The sequence below is a fragment of the Geotrypetes seraphini genome, chromosome 12 (genome assembly GCF_902459505.1).
Source record: "Geotrypetes seraphini chromosome 12, aGeoSer1.1, whole genome shotgun sequence".
NCBI lineage: Eukaryota > Metazoa > Chordata > Amphibia > Gymnophiona > Dermophiidae > Geotrypetes > Geotrypetes seraphini.
The window spans coordinates 76252118-76276255 of record NC_047095.1 but is presented as its reverse complement, the minus strand read 5'-3'; the positions used below and the strand labels follow the sequence as shown (position 1 = coordinate 76276255).

The 24138-nt window shown below is 43.3% G+C and overlaps 1 protein-coding gene across 4 annotated transcripts in view; it reads left to right on the top strand.

Annotated features, from left to right (window-relative positions):
- SZT2 (SZT2 subunit of KICSTOR complex) overlaps positions 1-24138 on the top strand; it is a 523775-nt gene that overhangs the window by 454809 nt on the left and 44828 nt on the right. For all 4 annotated transcript variants that reach the window (XM_033916162.1, XM_033916160.1, XM_033916161.1 and 1 more), the window contains 5 exons: positions 401-480; positions 680-805; positions 1207-1409; positions 14065-14158; positions 19891-19971. In XM_033916162.1, the coding sequence (XP_033772053.1) occupies positions 401-480; positions 680-805; positions 1207-1409; positions 14065-14158; positions 19891-19971 (584 nt within the window). The remainder of the gene's footprint in view (positions 1-400; positions 481-679; positions 806-1206; positions 1410-14064; positions 14159-19890; positions 19972-24138) is intronic.

The window sequence follows — 24138 nt, the reverse complement described above, 5'->3', positions numbered from 1 at the left end:
GCTGTTAATTTGACTGATATGCAGTGCTAGATCTTGCTTCATACTGTGCAACCTTATACTGGACCTGGACCTCTTGTCACACTGTTCCTCTCATTTCTCTAGTGTGGGATAATGAGGGTTAAGTGACTTGCCCAGGATCTCAGTCCGCTGCACTACCCGTTAGGCCACTCCTCCACTTCACCTTCTCTCCCCCACCATGATCCCAAATCAGCCCTGTCATATTGCATTGTAGCTCTCACTAGTACATTGTTTTGTCACCCTCCGTATAGCGTACAACATACATGTGTTGGTGTATTGCACAACAGCTACTTTCTTGGGTAATATGTGATGGCAGGCACTGTTTCGTGTTAATAATATGGCTGACTTGTACATTAACAACTGTGCTATTTTTGTTTTTCAGAAGTCGATAAACAAATGAAAATTGAAAATCTCTTTGTAACTTGGCAGCAGAGATCAGCACAGTCCAACATGCCTATTAGTGTACGTAGCAAATCAGAGAATTATATGAAAACTGACATTCAGAAGTGTGAGGCCCTGCATCGAGTAAGACTGCAAGGGAGTGAGAGACGGTTTTTATAGGGAGTGATATCAAGAAGTGTGAGACCTTGCAGAGTGAGGAGATGTCCATCTTTCTTGTATATTGTAGAATTTTGTCTGATCCTGTTTTTTGTCTTTTCAGACTGTGGATTTAGATACCCTGAAGCAGTCCTCGCGCCTTGTTCATTTCTGTGCCACGCCACTTCTGTTTGACCCAGTCTTCCGCCAGCAGATTCAGACAGATCAGCAGGTGTTTGCTGAGGGGAAGGTAGGCTCCTGCTCATGGAGTTTTAGATAAAATAAAAAGTTCTACAAAAGGCATGCCAGGAAAGACTATGTTCTCTGAGAGGAAGTGGATTCCTGTGTGGCTGGGAGGATGAGATCATGTAAAGGAAAAGGTGCTTCTGTGGCAGATTGAGAGGGCAAGGATTAGATTTTGTGTAGGACACTTGAAGGTGAGAGGAGAATTTCAAGACTGACCGACTGAATTGCTACATGAATTTTGCAAAGTGTGGAGACGGGTTCTTTGACAAAAGGGAGGGAGGAAGTGTTGTGTCTCCTGAGAGAAAGTTTGACGAAATAGCTTGGGGTGGGAGGGAATGGTTCTGTGAGACTGCCCCTCTGATGCAAAGGTTAAGCCTTGCTCCTAGGATTGTCTTAATATTCCAGAAGCGTCATCGTTCAAATGACTCGACAGCATCAGGCAGAGACCGCAGCCACAGCTGTGACTCCTTGGAGATGTTACCCTGTAAACTGAAAGAAGAACCCTGGCTGCAGGAAATGTGCAATACCTTCATGCAACAGTACGTCCAGTATCTGCAAAGTATGGGCTTCATCCTGGTTCAGGTGCGGCCCCCCTCTCCCACAAGGAGGTGAGTACATGCCTACTCTCTAGTCCGAGCAGGGACCGTCTAGAAATGTCAAAATGTACAGCGCTAGAGAAGTGAGAAGTAGTAGTAGTAGATAAGTCTTTCCCTCCTTTAAAAACTTTCTCCACCCCTCTTCTATTTCCATCTATATCAGTCCTTTAGTTTCCTTTCCTCCCTGTCGCATAGCTATGGGGGCTTTAGCAGCCTGGGTCCCCTCTAAATCTGCAGCAGAATTTGCAAATTTGCTTCTGAGCTGCTCCCCTCCTCATGACACTTCAGTAAATAGCAAGCCTTGAACTACCAACCCTGAAATTCCTTGCAAACGCTCAGTTCACAGAAGACCTAAGCATAAACAAGCAGTCCCAGTGCTGGTGGCTGAATACTACGGCTCAACAGCAAATTTCATTGGCTGTTGGGGCTTTGCTGCAGGTTTGGAGGGGGCCAGAGCCCAAAGTGAGAGGCCCAAGACCCCTCTTGGCTAAAGAGCTTCGCCCCTTAAGGGTATAGCACAACCTAGAGTGTTAAACATTTCAAATAGCCAAACAGTGCAGCTCAAAAGATGTATAGCTGATGACTGTGAAAGACTATAGCCAACATGCCGCTGAGGTTATAGTTTTATAGGTTATAGAATGAGACTCATACTCAGCTGACATCCAGACATTTAACTGAGTCAAGAGATTTGAAGCATCCATGTGAAGGAAATGAAAAGCAGACGTGATTACCTGTAAGAAGAAAACACTTAAAGAAAACCAGATAGGAAGGGCTTCTGGGCTGGTTTGGTAGAATTAAAAGAACAAAAATGATCAGGCAAAACATCATTTTTCCCTCCTTTTCATGCATAACCAAAGGAGTCAAGAAGGAATGGGATGTAGCAAAGCCCTATCCCAACAGAGAGAGAACTGCAGTGTTAGTGAAAGGGAGATCCAAAGGCAACCATCTAAGAGTAAGCCCACTCAATGAAAGCGCCAAAGGTATTGACGAAACCTATTGTCATTGAATGTGTTATACAGCCAGAAGGCATGAAGAGATGAGATTCAGGGGACAGCAGAAACAGGATGAACTAGCAAGGCTCTAACTTCTGGAGATCATAGATATGAAACGGTGAAAGCTCATGACTCAAATGAGGAGCTATGTTAAACTACCAAACTTCAGAGGTCTGCATGAAATGGAAGACTGGAAAGACAAGGGAGCAGAGGAAGTTTGCCATTAAGGAAATAAATAGATGAAGTGGAGAATGTCAGCTCTTCAGGAAAAGGGGATGGCAGCAGTGAAGTTAGAGCAATAGACTCCCAAGCTGAAGGAGATGTTATTGAGAGCCAGAATGAAGCTGTAAGAGGATCAGAGCCACACAGCCAATAACGATCACCAGAGTCTTTGAGAAAGTTGCTGAACTAGAATCTTAGAAGCAGTTGTGCTAGATGAGGCTATGCAGACAACAATTAAGGCTGGCCCAAAACATACAGTAGTTGGGGAGATGTCGAGGCAGAAAATATGGCTCCTGGAAATGTGCATGCAGGTGACCAGTATTCCAGAGGAGCAGGTGCTTAAGTGGACAAATAGCACACCACTGTTGGACTGCTTCAGATGTAGAACCGTGTAGGCTGCGGCCAAGGCCCCTCCTGTAAATGAGATAAAGTGACCTTACTGCCCATGTATATGAAGAGAACTGCAGCTGCAAGCTATAACTGTGGAAGGTCTTCACAAGAAGATAGAAGAGCATGAAGACGCTTGTGACCTCAATAGCCTCTGTTGCATAGATGTGCTATGAGCAGGCACTGAATCTCAGCAGGTTATAGAGGCAAGATGCCAACCTTGAAGCTGATGAGTCGATCACATTGCATCCAAACCAAAAAGCAACAAAAGAAATTGTTGCCAAAATGCCGCCAGATAAGTGGAGGAGGCAGATGCCACTGAGCAGAACGCAGGAATAGTACAGTGGGCTCATAGGAAGTACAGGAGAAAGTTAAAGAAGATGCAGAGAGTAAGAAACAGGCAAAGATGCTGGTCCAGGGCAAGAGTGCACAGCCCAATAGGAAGAGGCAGTGAGGGAAGCCATCGTGCATCCTCTGAAGCTGCTACTACTGCACCACTCCCATGGAGGTAAGACCAACACTTAGCCGCTTTGCAGCAGTACAAGTTGGAACTGGCATTGTGTAGTGTGATAAAGAAGGCTACTGACTACTGCATAGCTTAGAAGCATGCTGGTCCTGCGTAGCAGACAAAGCTGCTGAACCAACATTGCGGAAATAGCCTCTGCTACAATGCAGCAGAAAGAGGATTGTGGCACCAAGGAGGTGCCGCCCCTTGTAAAGAAGATGGAGCTAACGTGTAGCATTGAAGAATGCCACAACCATGCAACAGTTAAGACAGTTGTTGCTACTATGTAGCTGGCATTGGGTAACCTATGCCACACTGCAGCCTATCCAAATGCTCCTATTCTGCTATATATAATGATGTTGCCACTATGCAATATCCACCTAAAGAATGCAGATAAGTCTACCATCATGTCGCTAGGGTAGCAAACAAAAGCCCCAAAAGATAGCTGCCACTATACCCCATCGAGGAAGGCGCCAGCATTGTAGCCTCAAAGATGGCTGACCCTGTTCAGCTTAAAAGAAAGCTAACACTTTGCACACGAGGAAGCTGGAATATTTTAGCAGTACTGAGTAGCTCAATGCCTTAGAAACATAGACAGCAGATAAGGGCCACGGCCCATCTAGTCTGCCCACCCCAATGACCCTCCCCTACCTTTCTCTGTGATTAGATCCCACGTGTCTATCCCATTTGGCCTTAAAATCAGGCACGCTGCTGGCCTCAATAACCTGAAGTGGAAGACTATTCCAGTGATCAACCACCCTTTCAGTGAAAAAGAATTTCCTGGTGTCCCCGTGCAGTTTCCCACCCCTGATTTTCCACGGATGCCCCCTTGTTGCCGCGGGACCCTTGAAAAAGAAGATATCTTCTTCCACCTCGATGCGGCCCGTGAGATACTTGAATGTCTCGATCATGTCACCCCTCTCTCTGCGTTCCTCGAGTGAGTACAGCTGCAACTTATCCAGCCGTTCCTCGTACGGGAGATCCTTGAATCCCGAGACTATCCGGGTGGCCATTCTCTGGACCAACTCCAGTCTCAGCACATCCTTACGGTAATGCGGCCTCCAGAATTGCATACAGTATTCCAGGTGGGGCCTCACCATGGATCTATACAATGGCATAATGACTTCAGGCTTACGGCTGACAAAACTCCTGCGTATGCAACCTATGATTTGCCTTGCTTTGGATGAAGCTTGCTCCACTTGATTGGCAGTCTTCATGTTCTCACTGACGATCACCCCTAAGTCTCGTTCTGCTTCAGTTCTTGTTAGGATCTCGCCATTAAGGGTGTAAGTCTTGCATGGATTTTGGCTGCCCAGGTGCATGACTTTGCATTTTTTGGCATTGAAGCTGAGTTGCCAGGACCTAGACCAACGCTCCAGTAGGAGTAGGTCGTGCATCATGTTGTCGGACATTGAATTTATGTCTGTTGTGCTTTTGCCCACTACATTGCTTAGTTTGGCGTCATCGGCGAATAATGTTATTTTACCTCACAGCCCTTCTGCCAAGTCTCTTATAAAGATGTTGAATAGGATCGGGCCCAAGACCGAGCCCTGGGGCACTCCACTGATTACCTCCATCATTTCAGAGGGGGTGCCGTTCACCACTACCCTCTGAAGCTTACCGCCAAGCCAGTTCCCAACTCATTTCGTCAATGTGTCACCCAATCCTATAGAACTCATCTTGCTCAGCAACCTGCGGTGTGGTACGTTATCGAATGCTTTACTGAAGTCCAGGTATACGATGTCCAGGGACTCCCCAACATCCAGCTTCCTCGTCACCCAGTCACAGAAGCCAATCAGGTTGGATTGGCAGGATCTCCCCTTAGTAAATCCATGTTGACGGGATTCCCGTAGATTCTCCTCGTTCAGGATCGTATCCAATTGGCATTTGATTAGAGTTTCCATTAGTTTGCACACTATTGATGTGAGACTCACCGGTCTGTAGTTTGCTGTCTCCATCTTGGAGCCTTTCTTGTGGAGTGGAATGACGTTAGCCGTCTTCCAGTCCAACGGGACGTTACTCGTACTAAGGACAGATTTTCTCAACTTCTTCAAGCCAATTCCCCTGTAAGTCTAACAAATATCAACTGAGTCCCTGACCCCCACCCCCATAACAATAGTATCAATTGTGATACAATTTCTTCCATTCATTTTCATATACACACAATATCATCTTATTAACAATAAATAATGGTAACCACAAAATTAAAAGACACAAAGCACACTCACTGTATGCACAGAAAATGTTAATTATCATTTATATTCGGGTATTCTTCAAAGAGGTCAAGGCAGATGACTTTAAAATATGCAATCAGTAACAACTATAGAAAAAATAGACAAATATAGAGCAAAATATAGACAGCAGACATAAATTCTCAAAATTGACACATTTCGATCACTAAATTGAAAATAAAATCATTTTTCCTACCTTTGTTGTCTGGCGATTTCATGAGTCTCTAGTTGCACTTCCTTCTGAATGTGCATCCAATATTTCTTTCTTTCTGCCTCCTGCATGCTTCCTCTCCGGACCCCATTCCCGTCATCCAACCAACATCTCTCTCTGTCCCTCCATGAGTCCAACTTTTCTTCCACTCTCCTCCACCCCATTGGCAACATGTCTCTCTCTCTCTCACTGTCTTTCTCTCATTCCTTCCCTTGCTGTAAAGGGAGTGGGGAAAGAGAAAGATCCTGGGTGCATCTCTCCCACTCCCTCTACTGCTATATCCAACATGTCTCCCTCTCTCATCCTGCAGATCATGTGCAGAATTTTTCACCACTGCCTACCATTCCCATGCCCAACATGTCTCCTTCTATCACCCCTCTCCAACACCATGCCACATCTCTCCCTTCATCACTTTGTCCAACATTCCTCCCCCTTGCATCCCCTTCAATCTGTCCCTCTGTTCCCTAGCCACCACCATATCTAATATTTCTCTGCTACTACTATTAATTATTTCTATAGCACTACCAGATGCATGCAGCGCTGCACAGAGTCACAAAGAATAAGAAAACAGTCCCTGCTCGAAAGAGCTTACAATCTAAACAGGATGTCATGGATACAGTTAAGGGGATGCAGTTAATCAGCGGGCTGGGATGGAGGGCAGAGGAGTAGGGTTAAGGATTGAAAGCTTCCTCATGCATCTCTAACTCACTCCTCTTTCTCTCTATCTATTCCCAATTTTTCTCTTTCTTTCTTTCCCTATGTGCACCATCTCTTCCCCTCTCATTCACACACCCATGCCCAACATTTCCACCTTTCTATCCCCTCCCTCCTTTCCTCCGATGTCCCAAGTTCATGTCCCCTCCCTTCCTTTCCTTGTGTCCCAAGTTCATGCCCCAATCCTTGCCTTCCAGCCTATGTCTCAAATTCGGGCCCCTCCCATGTCCAAATGTGCTCCTTCCCCCCTCCATTCTCCCTTTGTTCCACATTGATATCCCCTCTCTCCCTTCAGGGCTGTCCAGCCGGGCTGCTCCTTCCTACCTTCAGCCGCATTTGTTTGCAGGGATGCGGGCAGCGGCTCTTGCACACAGCACATGGCTGACGCCAGAGGGAAGGCTTCCAGGTCAGCCATGTGCCGAGGGGGTGTTGTGGGTATGTTGCTTGGCAGAGGGAGAGAGTGGGCATCTGTCCCGCTGTCAGGTGGAGGATTGCTTGACTTTAGTAGCTCGTTTGTTGGGGGTTTTTTTTGCGTTTATTCTGCACGTACCCATTGCTATCACCAGCGATGGGCACATGCAAATTTAGCGAATCTTGGCTACTCTTCGCCAACCTCATTTGCATGAGCATTTTTGGGAGAATGACTCGCTCTTTTAAAATCATTACTATAACGGCTGTGAATCTTTAAAAATCTAGCCTTCAGACACTTTACAATACCTCTGCTTGCCTCCCAAACTAGGTGACTGCTTCAACTAGGAGGTAAGAGGCTAGCAGAAAATTCTTCAAAAGAAATACAGTTATCTGAGGAGCCACTGATACATTTCTAATTTCCACGAAGGCTGGTAGTAAAGAAGTTTCAACTAGTCTAAGCAGTGCACAAGATTCAGAACAAGACAACTTTCTTTTCCTCTCTTTTTTGGAGGAAAATTCACAGAAACAGAACAGTAAGCCAGAAATTTCAGGATTAGCCAGATAGAAAAATGAGCGGAAACAGAGAGGTCCCAGCAAAGCAGTCCAGCCATCACATGGGCTTTTGACAAACCAAGGTACCACTTTATTTCTCTATATTATCTACTCAAAGAGTCCTTTGTCCTTGGGGTTTCCCACATAGTATATGGAGTAGAGCAGAACTGTATTTAGCTCATTAATTAAAAGGCAGAACATTCTGTTGACGCAATAAATCTACAGCTTGAATTTGACATCTGTTCACTTTTGTTAATTTCCTACTCTTGGCCTAGTTTCTTAAAGCTTGTGGAGGCATCCCCACTCTTTACTAAATCTCCCCTGAATCTTCATGCTGGCAGTAATTAATTCCATATTTCTAATCTCTCTAGTTAATCATTAGGGAGCAGATTTCTCCTTCCAAAAATACAGAATGAAACTAAAATTATAGACGCACATGATAAACTTTCACACACGGAAATCCAGAAGAAGAGAAATATTTGTTTACTAGACAGGTGTAGCTCCTCCAGAGCAAAGTCCAAACTTACCACAACCATTCTAAGATACTGCAGCAGAGACATTGCTGAGGATTCTTGGACTTAAAGGATAGAGTCTATGAAAGTTCCAAACACTTTTAAAGTAACATTTAGGCCAGAATGTACTGATTATGTGTGCTACATAACAACATAAGAATAGCCTTACTGGGTCAGACCAATGGTCCATCAAGCCCAGTAGCCCGTTCTCATGGGGGCCAATCCAGGTAACTAGTACCTGGCAAACCCCAAAGAGGGTTTCGTTTCGTTTTGACGCATTGGTTGGTGGAGTAGTACAATGAGGGAGTGGGAACCTTAATAAAGCCCATTGATTTGCACGGGCGAAACATGTTGGTGCATGGTGAAAACCCCCCCCCTGAACAGCGTCTTACTAAAAGCTAAGTACTTTTAGTATTTACACTAGTTATTTATTTAAAAGAGTGAAATAATGCATACTGGATCCAATGACAAGTGGGAGCGTAAAGCCCAGCACAATAAGAATGTTTAAGTGCGAGGTGGCCCGCTGAGGACCAGTGAATATGAAGTAATAAATTATTGTTGAATGAAGTTTAGCAAAGCTGTGAGATAACATCTTACAGTCGAGTTCAGTCCTGTAAAAACTAAACATCTACATTCTGTTTCTTGAGATATGATAATACCCTTTTCCTTTTTATTGGATGATTGAGGCCATTTACGTTCAAAGAAAAAATTTTAAAACCCATTATATAAATTAAATTTATTATACATATATATCCACCTTAAGAATAAATTATAATCTTTCCTCTCAAACCAATAATTTAAACATATCCCTATCCCCTCATTCCTATCCCTCCCCCTCTTCTCCTCCCTCCCTCCCACCCCTCCCCTCCCCAAAATAAATGCAAACTTCGAAACGCACATACAGGCCAAGCAAAAGAAAAACTCCCCACAGGCAAAATTTAAATCAATTCAATTAATTAACTTAAAGAACCTTATACTAATAAGAGAATCACCTTGAACAGAGGAATAATATTTCATAAATTTCCATATCCTATCTACTTAATATTTATTTCCCCCTATATGAATTGTTTTATTTTATTTTTCTCAATCCAAATTCAGACCCTTACCTTATATTAATTAGATTCAAGACCCATCTAATTAAAACCTAGATACTATCTTCCTTACATCAAATCCCTTTCTTCAATAAAATCATACCTTATCAAAAGATATAATACTTTATCTACTTAATTGTGGACTCAATTCTCATATTATTATTCAATCATAAATCATCTTAATATAACAAATATCAAATTAATATTATTCTTGTTATATAATCTATAACTCAAATGAATTATTTCTCTAAGTTTCTTTAAAAGTTAAATTTTCTTAAAAACACATAAGTATTATTTCATTTTAACCATATATATTGAACTTTTACAGATATCTACTTGAATTCTACATAATCCATATGTAATATATAATATCCCTCTATTTATCCATTTTAACACGGAACATCCTCTAATATGTCATTAAAGCAATATTAAAACATATAAATTTATTTGATATACATCAAAAACCAGAATTCATCTTTCAGGCATTCACACTGTCCATATCAACCACTCACACTTATTATTGCACTCTTTATTTATCCATATATCTTATGCAATAACCTTAGAAATTAACTATCATTTAGTAAAATCGATATGTCATCTGAACTCCTTTAGAAACCAAAATACTCATGTGATAAAGTATCGGAGAGTAGGTTGTATCTTACAAACACTCTCACTGATCATAAATCCCTTTATCACATATTATTAATATCTTCTTTTGTATCCGATAACTCCATCAGTTTATGACTTTCAATAATCTACCATATAGCTTATATCTGAGCAGAATTATTTGTCCAATCTTCTTCCAAATTCAATCCTCCGTGTTCTTCTTCTTCTATTCTTCCCAATCCTTTGCCTTGTTGTTGTTTTTTGGGGTTTTTTTTTCCAAAAGTCAACTCAAAACATATGACAACTATCAGAGAGTAGGTCGTATCATACAGACTCTCTCTCTTCCCATACTTCAGTTTGCCATATTTTTAATTCTCTCTCAATAACATTTAGAGTTCAATCATGACGCAATTCATAAAAAATATCTGTTCTTAGCGCCTTTAAGTACACTTTTAACATTTCAAACCATCCGATTAGCAAATTACCATTCTTATTATCAGAAGACAAAAAAACCCAGTACTCATCTTCTGATAACAGCTCAGATTTGACAAATATTCCTGTTCCTTTCATTCCTTCTAACCTCCACATCCCACTTCCTTTCTTCAGTAGAAGCTGCATGTCATCAACAGCATCTCCCAGTACAATACACAGCGCCACCCTCTATTCAGGCAAGCCAGGTTATTGCAGTCTGTAGAATGTTGAGTTTTATAAGTCATCTGAATCTGTTAATAATCTCAGAATAATACAATATAACTTATTCTTCCCATTTCAGCATCAGAAGAAAAACAAAAAAAAATCATTAATCTTTTAAACAAAAATATGATCCAAAATATAACATATATATTCTTCCTTAGATTTTCTTATGTGTTCATTGGCACCTCACATTTTTCTATAAATTCTTTTAATTTTATCGCCTCTTCAAAACTGTAAGTTTTATTTCCATATGTAACCCGCATGACTGCTGGGTATACTAGCCCATATCTCGCTCCCAAAGCTTTTAATTGCGGATGCAGATCCAGCAGTTGTTTTCTTTTTTGAGCTGTCACTTTTGTGAAATCAGGCACTATAGAGATTTTTGAATCTTGACACTTGAGGTCTTTAATTTCTTTAGCCAGTGATAGTATCTCCGCAGCTTGCTGGTACCTAAGCATTTTAATAATCATCGGTCTCGGTCCTTTTTGTGCAGTTATCCTTCTCATTGGGATCCTGTGTGCACGTTCCAGCTCCAACGGAAATTTACTTTTGATCGGTAGAATCTTCGGTAAGAAATTAAGCATAAATGCAATTGAATCATTTTTTTCTACTCCCTCAGGTAGACCAAGAACCCTTAAATTACTCCTCCTCTCACGGTTCGATAAATCCTCCAGATCTTTCTTTAATACTTCAATTTATTTCTTTAAACTGCCCCGTTTCCAATTCCATTTTTTCCACTCGCTTTTCCAGATTATTCACCTTCAAATCTACTATGTCTAATCTATTTTTAACCCTGCTATCTCATCCTTAACCTCTTTTATATTTTTTGAGTTCTCTAATACAATTTCCTGTACTTTTTGTATTTCCCGCATAAGATCCCTATTGTCCACTTCTTCCAATGGAAACGGTACTGACTGAGGAGATGTCACTTCCAACTTTGATCTTTTACCGCCACTTGAACCATTTGCGCCCGCAATTTTATTTCCTTTATCCGAAGCCATATTAACAATTCTTAATACTCCACTACTATGATTCTCCCTAATTTTCACCTGTAAAAGCTCACTTAACAGCCTGCCTTCACGGAGCCGATCTCCTACACAGCCATCTTGTAGCGCGTCGAAGCCCCCACTCGGAATAGATCTATTATCTACAGGAATGGAGGAGTAGCCTAGTGGTTAGGGGGAACTGGGTTTAATTTCCAATGGAACTCTTTGTGACTCTGGGCAAGTCATGCATTCTCCTTTACCCCAGATACAAAATAAGTATCTGCTTTGACTATAACCACTGAAAGGCATTGCATATCAAGTCTCTCCCCCTTATATGGTGTGCTCTTAAGTTTTGGAAAGACCTTCCAAGTTGCTTAAGAGAGATAAATAGCTATTATGAGTTTAGATGTTTTCTGGAAACATACTTATTTGATTATTATTTGTTGAGAGAATTTCCTATTTGAATGTTAGAGAAGTTAATTTTAAATGTATGTCTGGGATGCTGACCCATTTCTTATGAGATTGTGATTTGTTTTGAGCCAATGAGTTTTGGTTAAGCAGAATAGACATGACAAGGGTTTAAAAAAGGTTTGCATAATTTCCTAAAAGAGAAGGCCATTATTGAGATGGCTTGGGGAAATCCACTGCTTATTCCTAGGAGAAGCAGCATAAAATCTGTTTTACTCTTTGGGATCTTGCCAGGTACTTTTTGCCTGGCATGGCCACTAGGTTTGATGGACCTGCGGTCTGTCCTAGTATGGCAGCTCTTATTTATTGAACTTGTAGCAGTATTTTCTGTAGGCAGATGGTTGGTAGTTTGATTTCAATTACCCCAATAATGACTGGATTAATGTCACATCACAGAGTGCTGGAGATGCAATAAATGACTGCTTCTTAAAACAGGTCCAGGAAAACAACAAGAGGCAAAGCTGTTATAGATCTCATCCTTAATGGAATGCAAGACTTATTACAAGAAATAATGGTTTGGGGCCCACTGGGAAACAAGATCAAATTTGGCTTAATACTAAAGAAATCTACTATGAGGAAAATGGTTAAAAAAAAAACCCCTGAGAGGATCAGCTGCTAAGGTTAGGACTTTAAATCGGGCATGAATGTGGTTTAAAAATACTGTCTTAGAAGGCCAAACCTGATGTATTCCATGTATTAATAGAGGTGGAAAGAAGAAGAAACAGCAGCCAGCATGGTTAAAGGGAGAAGTGAAAGATCCAGATTTCAAAGTGGTGTCATTGATGATCCATTGTAACCTTTTACTCAGTATGCAGCAGCGGCAAAGAAAGCAAATAGAAAACAAAATTGAGAATGTTATAGGGCCTTTGTATGACCACACTTCGAATTCTGGTCACTGCATTTCAAGAGTCAGGTGTATCATAATTCCAAAGGGTCAGCTCATAAGACCAAGTCCGGATCCTGAAACTCTATTTTAATCACATACACCTGTCCCACCTTCCCTACCTTTTAATGTGAAGGGTTTTTTTTCAACTTGCATAAATTAGTTTGTACCAGCAATGTGACAAAAGGGCTCATATCGTTACTGCTTTAAAAGCAAGAAGCTAAGAGGAAGGCAACACTTATCTTAAATTGAAATTTCCATTAGCCAACGCTGTTTAGAAATAAATCACTCCCTGCGCTTTCCCGAAAAAAGATCATCCTCTAGGGATATTTTAGCTGGAGTGAAAACTTTTCATTCAATTGCTAGAAGCCGACATCGAAAGTGCCAACCACAGGCTGCCATGGCTCTTACTTGTCTCCCCCTGGCAGTTCTCTCCCTCCCTCCATTCAGGCCATTCATAGCACTTTTCTCCACCAGTCCATCTCTTCCCTCGGCCCATCTACACCACACTCTATTCCCCCAATTTTTTTTCTTGTTCTTATTCCCCCTCAACTCCCTCTGCACTTTTGAATTTTTCTCCTCCTGCATAGGCATAATTTAATATTTTATATTTAGGGGTACAACAGTTAAAGTTTCCATTCAGGAGCTTAATTTTACTCTCCGTTTTCATAACAGTTCTCCCTGAAGATGAATTATCTATTTGACCTGCCACCATTGCCGCAGTGATTTCTCCCATTGCAGTTATTTGTCTGGGATGATTTCCAGTTCGCTACTGGCAACATACAGTATATGTTCACTGTTTTAATTAACTCAACTCGATGCTCTGCTTTTAAGTTTCTTCTCATAGATTTTTACCTTTTTAGTTGTTTGTTATATGGAAGATAAACTTTGGCGTTAGCAAGTGTGTGAGGAGACTCAAAAGAGGAGTGCCTCGGGCAGTGCTCTCCCAAACAGCTTGCATGTAGAAACCTACACATACAAGGAATAGCAGTGCTCCCAGAGGTGGGCTTAGAGTGGGATTTTTCTATACGATGCTTTCAAAGTGCTGGGATCATGTTTTTGCATTGAAAATCCACCTCAGAAAAGTATGCCTGTACATTTGTATCCATGCACACTGAGGTAGAATTAATCCCAGTGTCAACCGTCTGTACCGTGGGCATTGCCAATTTTATGGGTGAGTGCTTCTTCCTTGTGTTCTTACAGCATTTCGAATCGAATCCGTGCTGTAGCATCTCTGGTGTCTGAAGGCAGAACTTCATTTTCCTTCCCCAAGCAAAAGAGTGAGGGTAGCCCAAAGGTAAGTACCATGTCGATATATTTCTGTAGGGTTGGATGTTGTGTCTGTGTCTCTTATGTGTGTTTGATGTTTGGGGTTGAATGGTATGTATGTTAGAGGACGATAGAAACCAGGGTTCTTGGTTTCAACCAAAACCAAATCCGCAGCCCAAATTTGCCATTTGTTTTTTTCTTAAAATGAAATTCACGCCTCCTTCACCTGTGCAGACAGAGTGCATCCTCACCAACTGGCTGACCACCACCCTCCCTGGGCCTACCTTTAAATGGTCTAATGCAGTGGTCTCAAACTCGCGGCCTGGGGGCCACATGTGGCCCGCCAGATACTATTTTGAGGCCCTCGGTATTAAAAAAAATGACTCTTTATGGAAAACCTGTGCCTCAAGTGTCCGGCGGTCGTGTCCTGGAACATTACCCGCCTCGCTGCTGTAACCTCACGCAAGCGCTTTCCTGCGTCTGTACACAATTGTCCTCTCCACTCCACCTCACAAGCGGGTGCAGACGCAGGAAAGCGCTTGCGTGAGGTTACAGCAGTGAGGCGGGCAACGTTCCAGAACGTAAAGTAACTACTGGAGGCAGTGCATCTTGTGCATGTGTCCGGTGCTGGAGGACACTTAAGGCACAAGTTTTCCATAAAGAATCAATCATCCTTTATAATACGAGGGCCTCAAAATAGTTGGTCCAAAATCTTGTCTCTTGTGGTTGATACTTTGATAGTTTTTCACTTTCTGCTTTCTGCTGTGTATAACTGAAATTATCAGAAGCAATTAAGGAAAGATCTATAAACTAATTTCAGATAATCCACATTTTGGATCATGCAAAGTTGTCATTTCTTTAATAAGACATTAACTATTTTTTTCTGCGGCCCTCCAAGTACCTACAAATCCAGAATGTGGCCCTGCAAAGGGTTTGAGTTTGAGACCGCTGGTCTAATGGCCTCTTCTGGACAACAGCAATCCCCAGTAGCTCTTGCCATCACTAATTTTTCAGCCAAAGTGGTTGTTGAGACTTCACACAGCAGCCACAAAAGATTGCTATGGGAGCTCCTGGCAGCCATTTTGAGACTGGAACAAGCATTGGGAGAACATAAGAAATGCCTCCACCGAATCAGACCATTGGTCCATCCAGTTCGGTGACCCGCACACGCGGAGGCCAATCCAGGTGTTCCCTGTTTACGTCCTAGGTGTTCGCTGATGAAGACCCTGTTTTCCCGTATCCCTCAATGTGATTTGCAAGCAGGTGTGCGTTCAACTTGCACTTGAATCCCATAATGGAGGTTTCCGTCACCACCTCCTCCGGGAGAGCATTCCAAGCGTCCACCACTCGCTGTGTAAAACAGAACTTTCTGACATTAGTCCTGGGCTTGTCGCCCCTCAATTTTAGTCTATGGCCTCTCGTCCGAGTCACATTTGACAACGTCAATAATGATGCTTCTTGTTCTATTATGTCAAAACCTTTTAGTATTTTGAAAGTCTCTATCATATCCCCTCGCAGCCTTCTCTTCTCGAGGGTGAACAATCCTAGTTTTACGAGGCGTTCTTTGTAGCTCAAATTCTCAATACCTTTAACTAGCTTTGTGGCTCGCCTCTGCACCCTCTCCAGCAGAGTTATATCCTTCATTAGGTAAGGAGACCAGTGTTGGACACAATACTCCAGGTGTGGTCTGACCATTGCTCTGTAAAGAGGCATGATGACTTCTGCCGATCTACTTGTAATACCCTTTTTTATCATGCCCAACATCCTGTTTGCTTTCTTTGCCGCCGCTACACATTGTGCCGATGGCTTCAGGGTCCTGTCTATCAGTACCCCCAGGTCCTTTTCTTGTTCGCTTTTGCCCAATGTCACACCTAACATTATATAATCATGTTCCTTGTTTTTCGTACCCAGATGCATCACTTTGCATTTGTCTACATTAAACTTCATCTGCCACTTTTCTGCCCATTTTTCTAGTTGGTTCAGATCTCTCTGGAGTTCTTCAATGTCCTTTTGTGATCCAACTGGTCTACATAGTTTCGTGTCATCTGCGAACTTGATTATATTACTCGTGGTTTCCTCTTCCAGGTCATTTATGAATATATTGAATAATATGGGTCCAAGAACTGAGCCTTGGGGCACACCGCTTGTCACATTTTCCCAGTCCGAGAACTTTCCATTTATGCTTACCCTCTGCAATCTGTTCTCCAGCCAATTTGCTATCCATCGTAGTATATCCCCTTCAATCCCATGGCTTTGTAGTTTCCTCAGAAGCCTAGCGTGTGGAACCTTGTCGAACGCCTTCTGGAAATCCAAATATATTATATCCACCGGGTCTCCGCTATCAATTTGTTTGTTCACCTTCTCAAAAAATTGAAGTAAATTCATCAGGCATGACTTCCCCTTCCTGAAGCCGTGTTGACTAGCTCTCATCAGGTCATGATTCTCCAGGTGTTGCACTATGCTATCCTTGATTATTGCTTCAAACATCTTCCCAGGAACTGACGTAAGACTCACAGGTCTATAGTTGCCCGGTTCCCCTCTCGATCCTTTTTTAAAGATTGGAATGACATTTGCTATCTTCCAGTCGTCTGGTATTTTTCCTGTTCTAATTGACAAGTTGGCTAGGGTTTGTAAAATCTCTCCGATTTCCATCTTAAGTTCCTTTAGTACTCTCGGGTGAATTCCATCCGGTCCAGGGGACTTGTCACTTTTTAGCCTATCGATTTGCTAGTATATCATGTCCAAGTCCACATCCACTGTAATGAGGCTATCCTCAATTTCTCCCCTGAATGCTTTCTCTGGTTCGGGCATTGTTGTAGTGTCCTCCTCGGTAAAGACAGATGCGAAGAATGAATTTAACCTATCCGCAATTTGTTTGTCTTCCTTGATGCACCCTTTTATTCCTTGGTCATCGAGAGGGCCCACTGCCTCCTTTGCTGGTTTTTTTCCCTTTTATGTATCTAAAAAAGGGCTTGAAGTTTTTGGCGTCTTGCGCTATTTTTTCCTCATAGGCCTTTTTTGCGTCTCTTACCATCTTGTGACACTTCTTCTGATCGACCTTGTGACTGTTCCAGGCTTCCATTGTTCCTTCTCGTTTCCATTTTTTAAACGAGTTCCTCTTTTCCCTTACCGCTTCCTTCACCCCTTTATTTAGCCAAGCTGGTTCTCCTTTGTTCTTATTTTTCCTTCCTTTGGATATCTGCTGAATGTAGAGAATCTGCGCTTCAGTGATGGTATTCTTTAGTAGGGACCATACTTGGTCGACCGTTTTGATTTTGGCTGTCATTTTCTTGAGTCATTTTTTAACCATGGCTCTCATGCTATCATAGTTCCCTTTTTTGAAGTTAAAAGTTGTGGTTTGGGTCCTGGCTCGCTTCCCCTTCCCGATGCCAATTTTAAATTTGATCATGTTGTGATCACTCGTCCCCAGCGGGACTGAGACTTCCACATCTGTTGTCCTTCCAGTTATGCCATTTAGGACTAAGTCCAAGGTTGCGGTTCCTCTTGTCGGTTCTCCCACCAATTGTTCCAGGAAGCAGTCTCCTATTGTTTCCAGGAACTTTGTTTCCCTGCCGCAATTTGAGGTTCCTATGTTCCAGTTTATCCCCGGAAAGTTGAAGTCTCCAATGATCGTTACGTTTCCTGTTCTACATTCATGGTTGATTTCCTCCATCATTGTTGTGTCTGCTTCTTCCGTTTGTGCTGGGGGTCGATAGTAGAGGCCAATATTTGCGTCTGCTCCGCTCTGTCCTGGAATCTTTATCCAGAGGGACTCTAGTTTTTCTTTTCCTTCCGTCTTCCCTTCTCTAATGGACTCGACTCCTTCATGGACATACAGGGCAATACCACCCCCTTTTTGCCCCATTCTATCTCTTCTGTATAGTTTGCATACCTGAAGTACTGTGTCCCATTCATTTTCTTCATTCCACCAAGTTTCGGTTATTCCAATGATATCTAGTTCTTCTTGTCTTGCTAGTGCTTCTAGTTCCCCCATTTTGTTTGATAAGCTTCTGGCATTCGTGTACATACATTTGAGATCCCTTTGTGTTGTCTTCTTGGACTTTCCAGTCTTTATAACTCTTATTGTTTCTTTTTGCGTTCTTTCTCTGTCACTTTCAATTTCTGCATGATCTTCCCGTTTATTTGAGCCGTTGTTTGTAGATCCATCTTTGGGATCACCTGATGTCCGGGCCATCGACTGGATGTCGACTGTCGGCTCTCCCCTGTTCCTTAGTTTAAAGCCTTCTCAAAGGTCTTCTTCATGTTTTCAGCCAAGACTCTTGCTCCTTGCTTGGTGAGGTGTAGGCCGTCGTTCCTGTAGTATCTGCTTCCCCAGAATGTCGTCCAGTTGCGCACGAACTCGAATCCTTCTTCATCGCACCATCTTCTCATCCAGGCGTTGATTGCTCGTATCTCCTCCTGCCTCTTTCCATCTGCTCTCGGTACTGGAAGGATTTCTGAAAAGGCCGCTTTCACCTCCCTGACCTTCAGCTTTCTTCCGAGTGAGCGGAGTTGTCCCATCATTTCTTCCCTGTTGTACATCCGTCCGCTCACATCATTGGTTCCCACGTGGATAATCACAGCAGTGTCCTCTCCTCCCGCGCTGTCTATGATCCTGGTGATTTTGCTGACCACATCCTTCACCCTAGCGCCAGGCAGGCAGGTGACCAGTCTATCTTCCCTTCCTCCTGCAATGTGGCTATCCACATTGCGTATGATGGAATCTCCAACGATGATCCCTATCTTCTTTATTCGGGGGTTCTTAGGAGGGCGCAAGTCTGTATCCAAGGTGTAGGACCTGTCTTCTCTCTTCTTTAGTGGATTCCCAGATGGGCTCTCATATCCTCTAAGTGTGTGTTCATCCTTTACCTCTGCTTCAGTCTCTTCAGCTGATGTAACGGTGTCTCCTTCCGTATCGCCTGGGCTCTCCGCTTCAATCTCTTCATCAGTTGAAGCAGAACCTCCTACCGTTTCGCCCGGGCCCTCTTCCATGGTTGCTGGGATTTCCAGTCCTGGGACCTCCACATGTTGCTGGTGGGCTTCCTCGATGAATCTTTCCAATTCTACAATCACTTCACTGGTGTTGGACTCTCCTAGCAACTTCTCCTGCAAGCGGTTTTCTTCTCTCTTGGCAAGGAGTTCTTCCAGCTCTATCACGGTTCCTTCCATAAGCAAGTCCTGCTTATGATGGTTCCATTTTCAAATGCTAGAAGCCTTATTGACATTTCAAGGAGCAAAACTGGAAGAAACTAAGTTATAAAGCCTTGCAAAAGAAAATTAAAACAATGTTATTTAGGAAATATGATTTTGTTAATATGCTTGTATTACATTTTTAATGATAATTCATGAAAATGACTGGTTCATTTTCTTATTATCTGCCTAGAACTGCAAGGTTAAAGAGGAATAGAAATGAATAAAAGTAATGTAAAAAGGCCACTGAGACCTCCTTTGGTCTCACAAGGCTGCCACAGAAAGTCCTGGCAGCCATTTTGGCTGAAGAACCTGTGATGGCAAGAGTGACTGGGGATTGCTGTTGCCCAGAAGAGGCCACTAGACCACCAGGAAATTTCAAGGGCTGAAACCTAAACCCAGATTTCAAGCGAGTTTTGGTTGGCCTGTGGTGTTTGATGTGTGTCTGATGTTTTGACATGTCTGTGCGTGTATTATGTTGATATGGATACTGAAGACAGATTGTCTGCTGACCCAGTATCTCGCCTGCTACTAGTCCTCTGGGAACCTGGCTCATGTCTTCTCTTACAGAGTGGAGCTCTTTCAATTACCACCTACCATCTGCAGCGGGCACTTCCTGGCGGGATCGTTCTCATGGAGCTGGCCTTTCAGGTGAGAGGGAAGGGAAGAGGCTTTTAATACTTGGGTATGTTTTGCCTTTCTCGCAGTTATGGAAGTAAAATGCTGATTTATATCTGTAAGTTGGCTTACACACACAGTAGATGACGTCAAAAAGCTGCTGTTGTGGGTGTGTGGCAGGGCATTCAAAGATCTACGAGTGGGTGGGATGTGTACTGGAAACTATCTACATTGCTGTTATTGGCATTGTCAGCTAACTTCTTACTTGACCCTGGGCTATGGAGGGGATTGTGTTTAAAGCCACCTCATGATGCCAGTAGGCTGCCAGAATTTCTCTTTTCCTACATGTTTGTTTTCTACAGGACAGAAATATTTGTGAAGAAATTCTGCTTTATCCCCATCTTAGACCTTCCTCCCCTTCACCTTTCAGTCCCCCACAGGCAGGGCAGGATTAATTTGTCGAGGGCCCCTAGGCACACAAGTACACTGGGCCCACTGCCCCGCCCCACCCCACCATGCGCCCAGGCGGAAACAGGAAGCTGCCTCAGAGGGAAGCTTTGGGCAAGCAGCACCGCTTGCACAATTACAATTCCCATTGCCTTTCTTACCCGCGTTGCTTGCTTGTCTTACTTCCCATCAATGGGGGAGGCCCGCATTGCCGATCGATGCTGGAGGGGCCCCTCACCATTTGGAAAAAACAATGTTGATGCCCTCCTTCATTGCGCCCCCCCTGACCATTTTGGGACCTAGGCACGTGCCTACTTGGCCTATTGGTTAATCCTGCCCTGCCCACAAGCACTATCTTTGCCATTCTAGGTGGATCCCAAATCGACATACATTTTCCAATACACAGTATAAAATAACAAACTAACACAACATACTAGTTAAATAAAATAGTGATCTAAACTGCTACTTATAACTGAATCAAAACCGCTGCTGGTATTTATTGCATCATCAATAATAATTGCCTTCTGGAACAAATCAGCTTTCAATTTGGACTTAAATTCTTTCCTGTCTCTCACTGCTTGTATATCTGTGGGCAGTGCATTCGATAATCACTTTACAAGAGTCCACATCCATTCAACTGACTGATGAAAGTGCTGAGTGCCTGTAGTTCCTGGAGATATCTCATTCATGATGACCTTCTGAAATCCACATGCAGCCAATGCAAAGCTTGAAGTATAGAGGGATTGACCTGACTTTACGCATGCTGCAGTATACCACTTTTGTATACCTAAGAGTATCGCGTTACAATTTTCACTTGATCACCACGCATGCTTAAGGCCAAGTTTGAATCCCAAAGTTTTTAATACTATGCACAAACTATTGTACAGGATTTAGGAAAGGCCAAAAGTGGATGACTTGATTTGGGTCTTGCTCATATTTCATTTCAAACAGTTTACAGGTTCTGTTTATTTTATATACTGCAATAAAGCAGTTTACAATTAAAAATACATCAAAATAAATTAGAAAAGAACTTTATCATAAAAAGGAAAGCCAAGCCCCAAACCTCCCCATATTTAAATCCAAATAAAACCATAAACATCCATCCAATACCTCCAGACCAAAGACACACAAAGAATAACAAACTAATTTTCATGTAACAAAAAGCCAAAAGCCTGATGAAATAGAAAGACTTTTAAAGCCTTCTAAAAATGAGGCAAAGACGAAAGAGAATTCCATAACACTAGACCCATACAGTTGGTTCTCAGGTAACCTTCCCCCTGTCTTAGATAGACAGGAGCAGGTTAGTGCTGGGACTCCTGCTTTACCAGTGAGTCCTACTTTGGCCCAGATTTTCTTTTAGCCATGTACAAGGCTTACTTGCAGGCGGCTGGGGGTCCTGTTTTTTCCTTGGGGGTCTCAGGCTTTTCGGTGGGGGAGGGCTTTTGCCTTCCGCATCCACCCCTGTTCAGCCCCATCCCCCCATCTTCATCCAAGCAGCTGCGGGTCTCATGGGATGAGGATGTTCTGTTTTCAGATGCGTTTTCACATGATGAGGATTTGGACCCCATGTTGGATTCCCAAGATCCTCTCTAGGGGACGGATAACACAGACTTGTGTTTTGCGGAGACACCGGCTGGTGAGGACGCATCAGAGTTGCGCATTTTTCAGTGGGAAGAGCTACAGGAGTTTATTCTTCAGGTTTCGTCAGTTTTGTGCTTTGAGGAAGATGCAAATGAGCCCCCACGTGTGGTGGACCCCCTGCTTCGGAGGATCAATTCGGCTTCCTGTTTTTTCCTATACATCAGGATATTTGGGATGTAGTGCATGCACAATGGAAGGCGCCGGAAGTGCCTCTTTGTTTGGCACTGTCCATGGCTCGACTGTATCCCATTCCTAATGGGAATAGGGATACCTTGAAGTTTCATGTGGTTGATGTGATGGTCTCGGCCATCATGCATCGGCATGCGGTACCAGTTGAAAGCTACTCAACCTTGCGGGACTCTCAGGATCATAGGTTGGAGTCTCTTCTTTAGCAAAGTTTTGACATGGCTGCCCTGGTGGTCCAGACAGTGATCTGTGGCAGTCTGATGGCCCGGGCTTGTTTCCGGTGGTCCAGGCATGTTCTTGAGCGGGACTCTGATGACAGATCCTTGGTGGATGAGGAGGTAGCTCAGATTGAGCTAGACGCTTCTTATATCTCGGATGCCATGTATGATCTGCTACTGGCTTTGGCCAAGTCCATGGAAAGCTCATTTAACACCGATTCTTAAATGATACGAAGTTATTCAGAGTAGTGAAGATGCGGGAGGATTGCGAACATCTGTAACGTGACATAAACACGCTCAAGAAATGGGCCACGACATGGCAGTTGAGGTTTAACATGGATAAGTGTAAGGTGATGCATGTCGGTAACAAAAATCTTATACATGAATACAGGATGTCCGGGGCGGTACTTGGAGAGACTCCCCTGTAAAGAGACTTGGGAGTACTGGTCGACAAATCAATGAAGCCGTCTGCGCAATGCGCGGCAGTGACGAAAAGGGCTAACAGAATGCTAGGAATGATTAAGAAGGGGATCACGAACAGATCGGAGAAGGTTATCAATCCGCTGAACAGGGCCATGGTACGCCCTCACCTGGAATACTGCATCCAGCACTGGTCACCGTACATGAAGAAAGACACGGTATTTCTTAAAAGGGTCCAGAGAAGAGCGACTAAAATGGTAAAGGGGCTGAAGGAGTTGCCGTACAGTGAGAGATTAGAAAAATTGGGCCTTTTCTCCCTTGAAAAGAGGAGACAGAGGGGACATGATTGAAACATTCAAGATAATGAAGGGAATAGACTTAGTAGATAAAGACAGATTGTTCACCCTCTCCAAGATAGGGAGAACGAGAGGGCACTCTCTAAAGTTAAAAGGGGATAGATTCCGTACGAACGTAAGGAAGTTCTTCTTCATCCAAAGAGTGGTGGAAAACTGGATTGCTCTTTCGGAGGCTGTTATAGGGGAAAACACCCTCCAGGGATTAAAGACAAAATTAGACAAGTTCCTGCTGAACCGGAACGTATGCAGGTAGGGCTGGTCTCAGGGCACTGGTCTTTGACTTGGGGGCCGCCAAGCGAGCGGACTGCTGGGCACGATGGACCACTGGTCTGACCCAGCAGCGGCAGCTTCTTATGACTCCATTGGTTACCGATTCAACATAGGTTGCAATACAAAGTATTATCAATAGTGCATCATGTTTCTCCTGTTGTGTTGAAGAGATGGTTTGAAATCTATCGCCTACGAAGAACTTTGAGATCTGAAACAAGCATGCAGTTAAATTCTAAGAAGAGTAAGTCAATTGTACATTCAAGGATTGGAGATGCTGTGGTGTCTATGGAGGGGGTGAAGCTTTGGAACACTTGACTGGAACCTTGTGGTTATGAACATACCTGTTTGTCAATGCATTTATGTGATGGGGTTTGACTGAGGTCAAGGGCTTGGTTTGTGTACTCTGATGTTATTTTAAAGTTATGTAGGATTTGCCTTTATAATTACTACCGTATTTTCACGCATATAACGCGCGCGTTATACGCGTTTTTACCTACCGCGCATACCCCTCGCGCGTTATATGCGTGAGCGCGGTATACCAAAGTTTTAAAACATAGTTCCCACCCCGCCCGACGCCCGATTCACCCCCCCAGCAGGACCGCTCGCACCCCCACCCCGAACGACCGCTCGCACGCGCTCCCATCCGCACCCGCATCCACGAT